Raw genomic sequence first — 14084 nt, 5'->3', positions numbered from 1 at the left:
GGCCAAGATAGACTAGCTGGTGAATATTTGATAAACTCCCTTAGACATTTTGAAAGAAGCATTTCCCAGCTTGTTTCTGGTTGAGACATTTCGGTATTTTTTTAATCTTTGGAGATTTTTAAGAACAGAGGGCTGTTCATATCTGCTATTGACTTTTTGCCTTGGTACATATTCAGAGTTCATAATTTGTGTACCACAGAGAACCGACTCTTTAAAGGGCAACTTTAAAGAAGTCACTTTTCCCCCCTCAAGGTCAGATCATGTATTTTCCAGTGTAATGGAGTGATGGACATCAAGAGTGAATTTCTGAAAGGATAATGTAGGACAGATCAAAAGGACCCCATTTGTATTTCATTGTCATTACAGTAAACATACACTGTGATTTAATAAAAGATCTGTAAAACATAAACAGTTTCTCTGGCTGAAGAGATATTGGACGTTGCAAGCTCAGCTTTATTTAACTTGGAAAGAGTTTCACACCTTGGGATGACATGTCGACGTACAGTATTTACATGATCGTTTCAATATGTGTCAGCCCTCAGGTAAAAATCCCCTCAGAGTGTGTGTAGGTGATATTTGTGCCTTAGTTTGGTGGAAAAGTTCAATTGTCCAACGCAACGATCATATGAATCCCATTTGGATTGACACGGTGTATTTTGGAATGCTACCTATCCTTGATGCAACCCACCCTTTAGCCTCCTCCCAAATCCCCCCCCCCCCCCCTTCAATACCCCCACCTGCCCGACCCACACACGTCACATCCACCCATCCTAAGACTTCCCAAGTAGCATTTTCATTGAGGTGCAGCGTTTTAAGGTGGGGAGGAGGGGACGTGCAGTTGATTCTTGATTTTAAGCCCCAGTGTGTGAGACCTCCAAACCCACTTTGAGCCATGATCGCCTTTTGTTTTCTGTTTTGTTTTGTTTTTTCAATGATTATTATTATTACTATTATGGTTATTGTTTTCATTATTATTTTTTTTATCAATTAGAACCACAATTTCCTTATTCTATCCCCCACTTATATCCTCCTCCCCCCTTTCTCCAACAACCCAAACCCTTCTCCTTCCCCTTTGCGTAATGTACAGTATGTCTGCGTGCCCATCCGTCACTGTCTGTCTGCCCGTCTCCTCCTGTCTGTCCTGTCTGCTGTCTTGCTGCTTGGGTCTGTTTTGTTCTGCCTTGTGTCTCGTCCCTTGTCCCTGTCTTTCCTGTCTTGTCTGTCTCTAAAGTCATCTCTTCCATTTAGTTCATCTGTTTTATTTTTTATTTTTTTACTTCGGCATCCTTACTACATCCTTCTCTCTTTTGAACCTTTGCATCCCAACAAACAGCTTGACACTAATAGATGCAGACAGTCTGGTTTTCTTAAAAAGATCACCCAAGGACTTTCACTTTTATAGTATCTTGGTTGTATTTACCTTTTCTCAATATTAATCTTTTTTTTTTTCGTCTATTCAAGAATAGTTTTTTTTTTAAATAGATAAAATGTACAAAACATATTAATCCCTTTATAATAATAATTGTAATTCAAATTAACATTGCTGAAGCTTCCATAACATATATGGAATACAATTAAGAGTTTATAGGTATAAAAATAAAATTGTCCTCAAGTTGGCCACCGCTTTACTTTTACTATCTGTCAAGTGCTTGCTGGGATGCCGCTCATGAAGAATCAGTGTTTCTACATAGTCATACTCTTTCACTCTCTGACTCGTACATACTGTACACACGCACAATCATGCCTATCAACTAAAAAAAAAAAAAAAAGAAAGAAAAACATGTCTACTTATGTCCACTTAAACACGTGCAAAGACACGACACCTGTCACGCCCTTCCTCTGCGTCTCAGGCTCATTTTCAACCTTCCTCCACTCAAATTTCCAGTCCTGTCCATGAGTTTTGAGATTCTCCCTGTCTTCCTCTCTAAGCTGTCATCCTGCCCTTTTCAGCTACCTCTGTCTTTGCCTTTCCTTCTTCCTCATATTCTCTGGATTTCTACTCCCTGTTGATCCAGTTCTGTTTCTTTCCTCCAACACTATGTGATAGTAAGACTTCTCTTGCTACAACTTTTAATTCCTTTTCTGTGTATTTCTAGGCACACACCTTGTTCCTCAGTACTTATTCTGTGTTAACCAGAACTGCGATGTGACAATGTGCCATCATCACATTTTGTCACATTAGCTGAAGAGAAACAAAAGTTTACACAGCACTGAAGCGGGTTACCCTCCCCTTTACCCCCCCTCCCACCTTCCCCTCTTTTTCTCTTCCTCTGTCACTCTTTGCTACTGTTTCCTCTAAGTCTATCCTCTCCTCGGATGTTATATCCTCTATCTTGTACTTCTACTTTCCTCTCCAATCGTCTTTTGTCTGGGCATGCTAGCGACCCTTCAGTTATATTCCTCTATGCATTTTATCTCAATTTTTATATCTGATTTTATTATCATTTACTCCTTAATTTACCTCGATCTATTTATGCATGCTGTCTGTGAAACTGATAGCTGCATCTATCAATGGAACCGTGTCAGATCTTAATAAGGCTTTGTCCAGTGGATCTACCCTAAACCACAAAAATCTGATTAAAGTTTCTCATCTTTAAGATAACTAGGACGTAGAGGCAGGTGTCAAGTGCAAACTTATGGTAGACTGTGTTCATTAGAGACCTCATCGAGATGGTCAGTAGTCCAGTAACCCTACACTTCCTGTGCTATGGAAGAAGCCTGCAATGGCCTACTTCATGTTTGGCATGAGTGCCTGAGAGGACAGGAAGTTCCAGGTTGCCATGCTGGCCTTATGTGATAACATTATCACATGGCCTTTATCACATGCCTTCATACTTCATGATCAGTTATGTTGTAGTGCTATGTATGTCAGCAGCTCAGTCCCAAAGATGAGAAACTCGTAATAGATTTTTGTGTCTTTAATTGTGCTGTGATGGGTCAAATATTGGTCAATGGAACCTTGTTGCTATGAATCGTTGCTTAATTGTTAATCTATATTGTTGTTGAAGCAGTTCTGTTAGTTTAGTTCCTTCTCATTATTTGTATTTTTTTTTCTTTATGTTTTGAAGAGTGTAGTTTTATTTTTGTGTTTCAGTTCACATTAACATTTTGAACCTTTTGTGTTAAGTATTTCTTTGAGAAGAATCCATATTCATCGGCCTCTCTTGTTACCTCTCTCTTTCTCTTTTTTTTTTTTTGACTCCCTTGCCCTGTTTTGTCATCCTCTCCCCTTCCTCATGCCTTCTCCCAGTCCGGCGGGTGCCTCCTCGCTTCTCCATTCCACCAACGAGTCAAGAAATTATGCCTGGTGGCAGTGTGAACATAACGTGCGTGGCAGTGGGATCGCCCATGCCCTATGTCAAGTGGATGCTGAACTCAGAGGACTTGACACCAGAGGATGGGATGCCAGTGGGCAGGAATGTTCTTGAACTGAGCAGCGTTCGAGAGTCAGCCAACTACACCTGTGTGGCCATGAGCAGCCTTGGCATCATTGAAGCTGTGGCGCAGATCACTGTCAAATGTAAGAGATGAATGTGATACTTAGGAAAGGATACTTAGTTTTATATTGTGCATAAAATTCAAATGGCTTGTGTTGTTATACAGATTTTGGTTTATTTAATAAGTTCTGAGCTTTTAGTATGTACTATTGAGTTCCTCAGTTTGTGACCAACATGCTCATCATGCCATCTTTTCTTTCTGTTTTGTTGCCTTGCCAGCTCTCCCCAAGCCTCCAGGCACCCCTGTGGTTACCGAAACTACTGCCACTAGTGTGACCATCACCTGGGACTCCGGAAACCCTGATCCAGTGACATACTATATCATCCAGTATCGAGCCAAGTCACCAGACAGCAAATATGAGACAGTGGATGACATCACCACCACACGTTACAGCATAGGTGGCCTCTACCCCAACACAGAGTATGAGATCCGTGTCTCAGCTGTTAACACAATTGGCCAGGGTCCGCCCAGTGAACCAGTGGAAACTCGCACTGGTGAACAAGCCCCTGCTAGTCCACCACGAAACATTAAAGCTCAGATCCTTCCCCAAAACACCATGTTGGTGCAATGGGAAGAGCCAGAAGAGCCCAATGGGCAAATCAAGGGCTACCGTGTTTATTACACCATGGACGCCTCACAGCCCATGAGCAACTGGCAGATTCATAATGTTCAGGACAGCATCATCACCACTATCCAGAGTCTCGTTCCTCAAGAGACCTACACAATCAGAGTTCTCGCATTCACCTCTGTAGGTGATGGACCTTTCTCAGAACCCATCCATGTTAAAGTACTACAAGGAGGTAAGGATATGTCGGTCATTATTTGGTCGTCTTGATCACTGATGTTGAAAATGTAAGGAGGGGCACCCTTGTGTAAATGTGAACGAGGGCTGTTATGTTTTAAATAACATAAAAAAATACATTAACATGTAGATTTTTCTCAATCTCTGTCCATGTCCCCTGGGGTAATATTTTGACATCCAGAGCATTATTAGTTGACTTTTATGTATTTGCAGCACATTTTCTGATACTTTAAACAGACTTGCTCTCTCTTGCAAGAAAATACTTTTACTCCGGTGCTGCATTAAGATCACTTGCACATCTGCAAATGATGACAGAAGCCCGTTCGATTATACTAGTCCAAAGAAACCAGCTTCGGTGCTTGTGAATTCACTTCATGAGAGAGCGAGGTGAGACATTGACTTTCAGAGTCCCCCTTAAGAAGGAAACCCTGACGGTATTGTGTGTGTCAATACTGTAATATCTTCCTCTCTTCTTCCCAGTATGGAATCCCCCATCATTTTATTTGCAGCCTCATTATGCTCACAACAAATATTGCACATTTGTGCTGAATTTACTGAGCAGGTCAACAATGTAAAGAGACTTGTCTCATGAACAATATAAACATATTTGTCTTTTTTAATTCATGTCCCCTCCCTTTTTTCCGCTGTGTTCTTTAGTTCCAGGTCAACCATCTAAATTCCAGGTTGGTGCTGTGTCAGACACCAGCATTGAGTTGACTTGGGAACCAGCTTATGAGAAGGAAGGCATCGTAAATTATGAACTTCGCTACATGGAAGGCAGTTTTGGCACCCAGGTAAGTATATCAGTGTTTGAATTCAGAATAGAAGGTGTCATTTTGATCATCCAACATCAGATTTCTGTGCAGCTGATTTAAGTCAGTCCTGTCAATAACATGTTCTCAATCAACAGATGAAGAAAACATTTGGACCCACAAATGCGTATGTTGTGGAGGGTCTCCGCCCCAACACAGGCTACCACTTCTCCTTGGCAGCCATCTCTAACAAAGGCATTGGAGCCTTCACAAATGACATTTCGCACAAGACCTTGCAAGCCAGTATGTAGCCTTTTATTTGGTCTTCTCTTCTATTCTCATTGAAGTTGTGTTCACAAAGGGATTTTTCCTCAGTGAATTGTTAAAGAATTATGATTTTATGCCTCTCTGAACTTTTACTAAAGACGTATCTGTTTACGTTAAATGTTTTCTTTTTTCTGACAACATTTCCCTAAAGTCAATTGCTTCATCAATTTTGAATTATCACTAGGTTTTTCCTGGACACACTAACAATTCAAAGCTGATTCAGACTTTATGACAAACTGTTTTAACTGTTGTGATGCTTCTTTTTTCTTAACAAAATATGTGGTTTAATACTGATGTATATGCTTTTTTGTTGGTATGGTATGTTTTTACCTTGCGGAGGGTGACATTTATACCGAGAAGAGTTTATTTTGTAGAGAGTGAAGATTGAAAGTAAGCTTCACAGTGACAAAGGTACTATTTTGTGTTTTCCAATCATCATTTTGATTTAGAAATACCTTTTTTTTTTTTTTTTTGTAACATGGCTCTGGTACAGTATATAAGTGATGCCACTGTCAAAAAAAAAAAAATCAGCTCTGACAATTTTGGCAGTTTCGTTATTCCCTTTCACTTGTGTTTGTATTTGCTTTTTCTTTGTCAACAGCAAGTGCACTTCCCACGTGACAGAGACACAAAAAATGTTGGTTCTCCTCTAAGACCACCACGGCTCTCATATGTACTGTTTTATTATTGCAATGTTTGATGCTGTGTTTGGTCATCAGAGAAAAAAACAAAAAACAAACACTCAAAACAGTTATCAAAAGTACTTGCATGCCCACTTCCTAAATTTATTGCGGCAAAACCAGCTGCAATTATTTTAGTTTACCAATAGGATGCTCTGCTAAATTATTTAAACCAGTCAGCTAAAAATATCAGGCATGATATCATAGTGCGCCGTAGCGGAGGCTGTGGAGAAAGAGCATGCGCATAGATTATCCAATCAAATATCCAACTGTAGATATAAGCACTTTTGAGATGACGGTATTACGTTCATGTCTTTGGGGTTTACACAGCACACAAAGATTAACAATGATGTTGTTTATTGATATTTAATAAATTAATTGTAAAGAACCATGAAAATGTACCAGGATTAATTGGATTATGGATGGATCTCAGCTTGTCTTTGTGAACATGGATCATGCGTAATATAGAAATCAGAGGCAATGACACGCGCATTGTTGAAGTGGCTACTTTTATTCTTAATAAACCGACAAGGCTTTGTTAGTTGGTATTTTTGTGAGGTTTAAACCACAGAATCTTTCACAGGGACATAGGAGAGCCATGGTGGTGGGAGTAGATGTACTTTAACACATTTTCTGTTTCTACCAGTGCAACTTGTTGGCTGTACCCCTACATCTGGGCGTGGGGACTTTGGAACAACCACTTCACAGTTCTTTTTTGTTACTGCTATGCAGCAGATCCACACAGACAGTGCAGAGTCACTGAGGAGAGCGCCAGTTGCATGTGACACTCAACTCTGCCCACATGGGGTGCTGTGGAGCACCTGCCACTGCACAGTTGATCTTTGATCAGTCCAGGCATGAAATGATTTGATGTTCATGAAGCCCCATTGCTGTCTTGGCGTCTCTCAATTGTCTGTGCACATCTTCACCTGTCAATGTGTGTTTGTGTGATTTCCTCCCCTCTGTTTGGCATTTGTTCTTGACCGATAACACCGCAAGCTGACTGGATTGGATACACCCCTCTCCTCCTCTTACATCACCCTTCTCCAGCTATGTTTTTCTCTCTGCCACTTGTTCCCCTCTGCATTGGAACAAAAGCTCTCCTTGGAATGGCTTGACATCACCTTCCTCACTTTATGTCCTCTTCCTTTTATGTTGAGTCTTTTGATTAAGGGTTTACGCTAGATATTTTATTAATTTATCAGTTTCCGTTCATTTCTGGGTTACCTGAAATAACATTAGTTTGATATCACTCCAAACAGTAGCTTGCTTCAGTCGTTTTGTGGTGGGTTCTTTAGAACCCAAGTCCACACACACACACACACACACACACACACACACACACACACACACACACACACACACACACACACACACACACACACACACACACACACACACACACACACACACACACACACACACACTGCAGAACTGCTGACAGAATTTTTGTTTGGCGCTCAAATGGGAAGTATTAACTCTGCTTGGGACAAGGGACTCTTCTTTTTAGTTGCTTCATCCACATGAACAGGACAGAACAAATAACTGCTGGTTGAAGATATATGTCAATATATTGTGGATATTTGATGCGACTGTCCTAAAAATTCAGAAAATATTTTATTTGTATGTGTTGTGACCATCACAAGTGCTAATGTCTGTGACAGTATAATCAAATACTGTTTACCAATCATTAAGGCTTAACAGCTATTATCCCATCTATTCTACTTATGTGGATAACACGTCTCACCTAATAGGTTCTGGTGTTTTTCAGTCATTATTTTTCAGAGATTGAAGAGTCCCTGCACAAGCAGGCATAAGAAATATCCTGTCTCACCACTGTAAGACAAATCAAGGCTGAGTCATACAAATCAGAATATTGTCTAACACAACACAATAACTTACTTGATCTTTTGGATGCTCTGAGGTAAGTGATGGTGTGGTTTAGAGATTCAGTCTGCCGTGACAACTTCCTTAAGACCTGGACAGAAAGATCCATTTCTATATCCAGTCAGTCATGTGTTTTCTACAACACTAACACATACATTTGCAGTAAATCTTAATAAATGGCATTATCAAATATTTAACTACCATTTCTGTTAAAGATTCAGAATAATTATTCAGAAATACTCATTTGAATTGTAAAACACAGCAAAAAGCATTGAGACCTAAGTGTGTTTGTGATGCAGTGGCACACAGACTGTGTCCAAGGAGAAAAGATCTGAATAAAAATGTAAAAAAAAAAAATCTGAACATACATTTAAAAATTGTAAGTAAGTCTTGGGTCTCAAACATTTGAATATAACTAGCTACATATCGCAATGCTTTGGTTAATTTCAATCAAACATACAAAAGAGGCCTGTCATATTTTGCACCCTCTGGCCCAAAACATGAACGACACAGGTTTATTTTGAAAAGCATCACATACGTTTACACATTAAACTAAAGCCAGAATACGCCTCTCAATCTACATTAGAATAATTGAAAGAAGCATTATTCGTTGCTTGCTTCACTACAGCGATTGCAGGGAGTCAACTTTTACAGGAATCATTACCCTTCAAAGGCGATCTGAACATACATGCTGTCAATGTATTGATGTCTGGCAGACTGAAACGCTTTGCCACAAAAGTGACAAGACAACATGATTTTCCAGTTTGCTTTGTTGTCTATTATCTGTGGTAAAATGATGTTCACAGATTGCTGAAGTTTGTGCTCAGTTCAAGTAGCATTACCAGAGGCTTTTGTCATGGGGGCCCCTCTGTCAATAACTCATAAAAAGTCACTTGGGGGGTAAAAAAAAAATCCCCTGGAATTACTTTGATGACTGCTATCAAATAGCTTGTAAAAATGAAAGAGAGTTAAATTGATTTAATTGGTTTCCTTCAACTAAAATTGACAGCAGGTGTGGGTGTACAAGATGTTGTTGGCAACAGTGGCCCTCATTCAGAAACAAAGCCTCCTGGGGTATGCTGCCAAATTCAGACGAGGTCCAGACCATTTTTGTGAGGCCGTTCAGACGTGGCCGGAGTGGTCCACAACCCGAGAGTTGGGAGGTCTCCCGGCATTTATTTTCAGCCATTATCTAATTGCAAGGTATTGTAAGAGGACCTTAGACAGACCCTTGGAACGGGTGTGAGGGAACTGCAAGGCCCCAGAGAGGCAGATAAGAATCCCATTTCATAGCATCAGAATTAATTTCATGCTTTGCGGTGAGCAATGAACCAAGGCCCTGGATTGTCAGGCTTTGTTACACATTTAGATTATACCTAGAACCTGCCAGTAGCCAGTCAAGTGCCATCTCTCAAATTAAAGTGGCATTCCAAATCCTCTCTATTTAACAAAACAAGCAGTTTAGCCCCCCACTTACAGTAATTGAAGTAGGTTTTCAAATATATTAGAGTATTTGTGTGAGCTACACCATGGCCATTTGGCATTGGCGAGGGAAAGGATTAATTCTGTAATGATTTACAAATACGAACATCCTGTCATTTGAGGCCTCTGATGAAAAAAAAATACAATTCAAATGCAGACATGTGCTTCAAATCTAAGAGCAAAATTACTAGCAATCTGTCATTTCAAAAGTTGACGAGATGTTTTGAGAAACTGCCATCATAGCTGAACTCGCATTGATGGTTGAAATATATACTCACTGATGGAATTGCAGTAAATACACTTTTAATCCGAAGGCCATCATAATAATTAGGTATGCTCCCATTACTTTATCGTTATAGTCTTGTATCAAAAGCATCAACAGACCAAACAACAGACCTAGAAAAGTCAGAGAGAGAGAGATTTGAATGCAGACATGACTAATTATTTGTCAAATACCATTTATAAAGCTATTTCAGGGAGGCATCAAAAGAACTTCAAGTGAAGCATTAGCTGAGTTTCTTCTTTTGTGGTTGCATAGTTCTAGTATCCATAATCCTCCCAATGGCCTTCATGGGATGTGCACTTTATTAAAGCTGTGCCCCAGCTACTCTTTAACCGTTATCAGGCATGAGGATGCCTGTGCACTGTGATAGCCCGGCCTCTGTCAGATTCGTAGCCTTTTTCTGCACCACAAAGATTGAGAACTGAGCAATCACTCTTGACGTGGAGAGTTTGCAAATACAATATGAGCGAAGGAAAGAAGCTGAAAGGCTGAAAATCCAGTAAGACCTTAAGTAAATAAGCCCATTGGACACAGAGAAGGGTTTGGGAACTGGGGCTGGGATCCTGTCTTATTTGTTGTGTGCTGGAACATTCAGTTTTCACTGAGAAGAGGCCTGTCTTATACTTAAAACTCCTGTTTTTTTTTTTTTTGGGGGGGGGGGGTTGGGTTTGTTTGTTTTTTTTTTCCAAAAGCAGATCTCCCCAAAGTGACATTGCAGTCAGAACACTATCATTAAACTTTTATGAATATGGCAATATGAGAAATCTATTTCGCTGCCCCCATTCTCTTGTTTTGGCATTCTCAAAATGGCACTTTGCTTTACAGAGATACATTGGTGTAGTGCTGTGAAATGGGATTTATTTTAGGTAGTAACATACCTAATGTTTGTGTTCTTGGCCAAGTTTACAAGATCAGAATATGTTGGGAATGACTACCATCACCATCCAACTGGCTTCCCCTTTCACAGTCTTGTGGACCCTCCGGCCCAACAATCTAGTATTTAACAGCCCTGGCTACAGCAAAGAGCCAACTCTCTCCCTCCAAGTAACCACAAAATATGTTCAGAATTAACTTTTACATACATCAAATCAATGTTGACGATGTCAAAATTTCTGGTTTGCTTTCTGAGAGGGAAGACATGCTTTGTAGTCAGGTGCTGGTGGTAAGAAAGTCTTTAAAGTTTATTGTTTTTGGGAGTCAGGTACGTATAATGCAGACAATGCTTGTGAGATCTTTTTGTTTTTGTATTATTTTTCATTTATTTAATTTTTTTTCGAGTCAATTGTTTTCTGTTTCTGCTGAGAATCCTGTTTCTTCATGTTTTCCCACAAGCTCTCATCCTGAACCGTTACTGTGGTTCTTTCTTTTTGAGTTACCTGGGTTGCAGAAAAAAAATCATTTTCAAGTACCCTTTTTTCAGTTCCTAATTTATCTCCCCAGCTTTTTTTTTTTTTTTGGAATGAGACCATGTTGCTTGTTTCAATAGTTTTCTTTTTTTTTTTTCTCAATATGCTGTGTGTTGAATGCCTTTTTTTCCAGTGATATTTAGTTTTGTGTTTGATTCTTGTGCATACAGTCCCATACAAAAATGTAATAATGAATTGGGTTGGTCACACAAAGATGTAAGGAGTATGGCTTCACATAAAACCATCTTGAGGGATAGAGGAAACCCAACTCGGTCAGAAATATTTTCATACATGTCCTCTTATCCGTATAATGCCAAACCCTGGATGAGAAGTGAAATATTTTATCGCTCACTGCACAGCACACCCTGGACAAGCACAAGCTGTCTAAGAGCTTGGCTCAGATTAGAAAAGGAAAAGCACCGAGTTTGATTTAGAAAGTTCACAGATGTGTAGGCTTTAACTTGTTTTCAAAGACCACTTCAGATACAAATAAGACCCACGAAGTTGGAGCAATTTAACACTGTTACAAAACTGACTGTGCTCTACCCTTGCTGGGTTTTACACATCTCGTTTTAGGTCATGTTGCTAAAAGACACACACACACACACACACACACACTTATGTATATGAGCAAAACATTAACTGATTAACTGAGCTCATGTAAAGAACCGAGTGTTTAATAATAAATACAACTGGCTGTATTTCGCTGTTGTTGTGAGTTTGATCTGTAAATGACTTGAGCCTTATTTGGCCATACAGTACAGACTACCAGTGAGGTGTTTCACACATCTTGATTCATTATTACCCAAGCCTGTGCTGTTGTCCATTTATGATACTTATGTTTACATGTGCTTGATTGTTTCATCTTTATTTTTAACATTTTGCCTCTGTCTTTGTTTTGCAATTTTGTTTGAATTATTATTATTATTGCTTTTTTTGTTTGTTTGGGGTTTTTTTGGTTTTGTTTTTTTTTTTTTTTGAGTTTTGAATTTTCCTTTTTTTCATTTTCTTTATCTCTCCCATCTTTTTTATTTTTTGTTTTTCACCCCTTCCTACCCCTTCCCCATCCTCCTCATCCTCGACCCCCTTTCCCTTCCTTTCCTTTCCACCTCACCAGAGCCCTCAGCTCCCCCTCAAGACATTAAGTGCATCAGCGCCAGCTCCACCACCCTGTTGGTAAGTTGGCGCCCCCCGACTTTGAAGAGTCAGAATGGTGACCTGGTGGGGTATAGGGTGCGCTACCAGGTGGTGGGCATGTCAGAAGGGGCCGGTGATGATGTGGATACCATGGAAGAGCCATTGGTTGAGGCACCAGCAGAGCAGGTGTACCTGCAGCGACTGGAGAAATGGACCCAGTATCTCGTCACTGTGTCTGCCTCCACTGTGATTGGATCAGGCCCTGAGAGCGAGTCCCTCGTCTGTCGGACAGACGAAGACGGTACATACATTTCTTTCGCAATCAAACCTCAATTTAAAGATTTTTTTTTTGTAATTTTGTGATTGTAAGCATCCCTTTTCTTTTGAGTTAATATTTGTATGTTGTGTGTTAGTTCACCCATCATGCATGATTTAGAAAAAAAAATTTTTTTTTGAAGCATACTTAGCTGAGGTTGGTCACTCTTTCTCAAGATAGTTGTTCCCAGACAACACGAAGGTATACATAGACAGCATGCACACCATATGAATGAGGGCACTGAAAACAGATAACACACTTGGGAAATGAAGTATTTTGCTATTAAAACACAACTAACCAAATGTAAATCATAATAGCCACCACATCCGATATCCTGCCTCCATCTGCGGGCTTTTAGAAACATCCTATTGCTCTGCGGAGAGCCATTAACATTTATAAATGATGTACAATATGGGGCCATATCCCTATGAGCATTTATTGTAACAGTATGGTCAGCGGTTAAAGATACAGTATATGTGCATCCAAAGTTGCAGTGCAAATTTCCTGCAGCACATTTTCTGCAAACTTTTGATGAAACATAGGCAGCAACAGTGTCGCTGTGCTTGAATGTTGTTGTATGTTTGAACTTCAGGTAACTTATATCACTACAGTTTTGATCATGGAGGTATTTGATTTCCATACATTTTGTTTTAGGCAGCCACCGTGGAAAGTGCTCTTAAAAAGAAAAAAGAAAAAAAACACTTGAGAGCCAAATACTTCCTCCTTGACAGGACAAAAAAATAGGCGTAATATAGTTGTGTATTGTAGGGACCTAAATGACAAAGGAGTAAAGACGCTGAACAATAAAATATATAAACTGAGAGCTAAAGATGTGAGCACAGCTGCATCACTGACGGATGGCTGACGTTGACTGTTCTCCACGATCCATTACACATCCATTACCACAGCGTTTTAAGCTTCTTTCTGACACTGATGTACAACAGTTGCAACTGGGTAGACAAGCCTAAATTCCTATCGCACCTATTTTGAAAGCCATCGCATCAGGGGTGCCTCTGCAGTAAAATCCAGAGCAAAATAACAGTGGCTTCAACAAATTTTGAAGTGTCATTACACTAATAATGGATGACAGAAAAGTACCAAGTAAAGAAATAAGAGGCAAGGCTAAAAGGAAGAAAAGGTTCTGGTAATAAACAAGATTGGTACATGAGCCCAGGGAAGATGGGGGAAATGGGTTGTGATTTAAGGGGTGATGAAGAGACTTCAAAGTGTTTGTGTAAGTCAAAAAAAGGCAGTTTTTTAGGGGGAAAGCTTTATTAATGACACATCTATCTCAGAAAGAGACGATGTGTGATTTACTGAAAGGTCTGGTGGCAGTCTGTCAGTATGACTGAGGCCTCCCACTGATAGACACTCAGATTGCAGATCTGAATTCTTCCTTCTTCTTTTTTTTTTAGCTCATGTGTAGCTGCTATATATCTTTCATTAACTTTCTATCGGATTCCAGTGTGAACTGGCCACAGTGCAGACTGCAAATATGAACTTTGAACAAGACG

At 39.8% G+C, this 14084-nt stretch overlaps 1 protein-coding gene across 5 annotated transcripts in view; it reads left to right on the top strand.

Annotated features, from left to right (window-relative positions):
- Positions 1–14084, top strand: part of ptprsa (protein tyrosine phosphatase receptor type Sa) — a 230194-nt gene that overhangs the window by 157510 nt on the left and 58600 nt on the right. For all 5 annotated transcript variants that reach the window (XM_080506753.1, XM_080506754.1, XM_080506750.1 and 2 more), the window contains 5 exons: positions 3251–3520; positions 3717–4298; positions 4958–5094; positions 5211–5355; positions 12235–12555. In XM_080506753.1, the coding sequence (XP_080362879.1) occupies positions 3251–3520; positions 3717–4298; positions 4958–5094; positions 5211–5355; positions 12235–12555 (1455 nt within the window). The remainder of the gene's footprint in view (positions 1–3250; positions 3521–3716; positions 4299–4957; positions 5095–5210; positions 5356–12234; positions 12556–14084) is intronic.

The sequence above is a fragment of the Blennius ocellaris genome, assembly GCF_963422515.1.
Source record: "Blennius ocellaris genome assembly, chromosome: 12".
Classification (NCBI taxonomy): domain Eukaryota; kingdom Metazoa; phylum Chordata; class Actinopteri; order Blenniiformes; family Blenniidae; genus Blennius; species Blennius ocellaris.
This window is presented reverse-complemented; position numbering and strand designations above follow the sequence as displayed.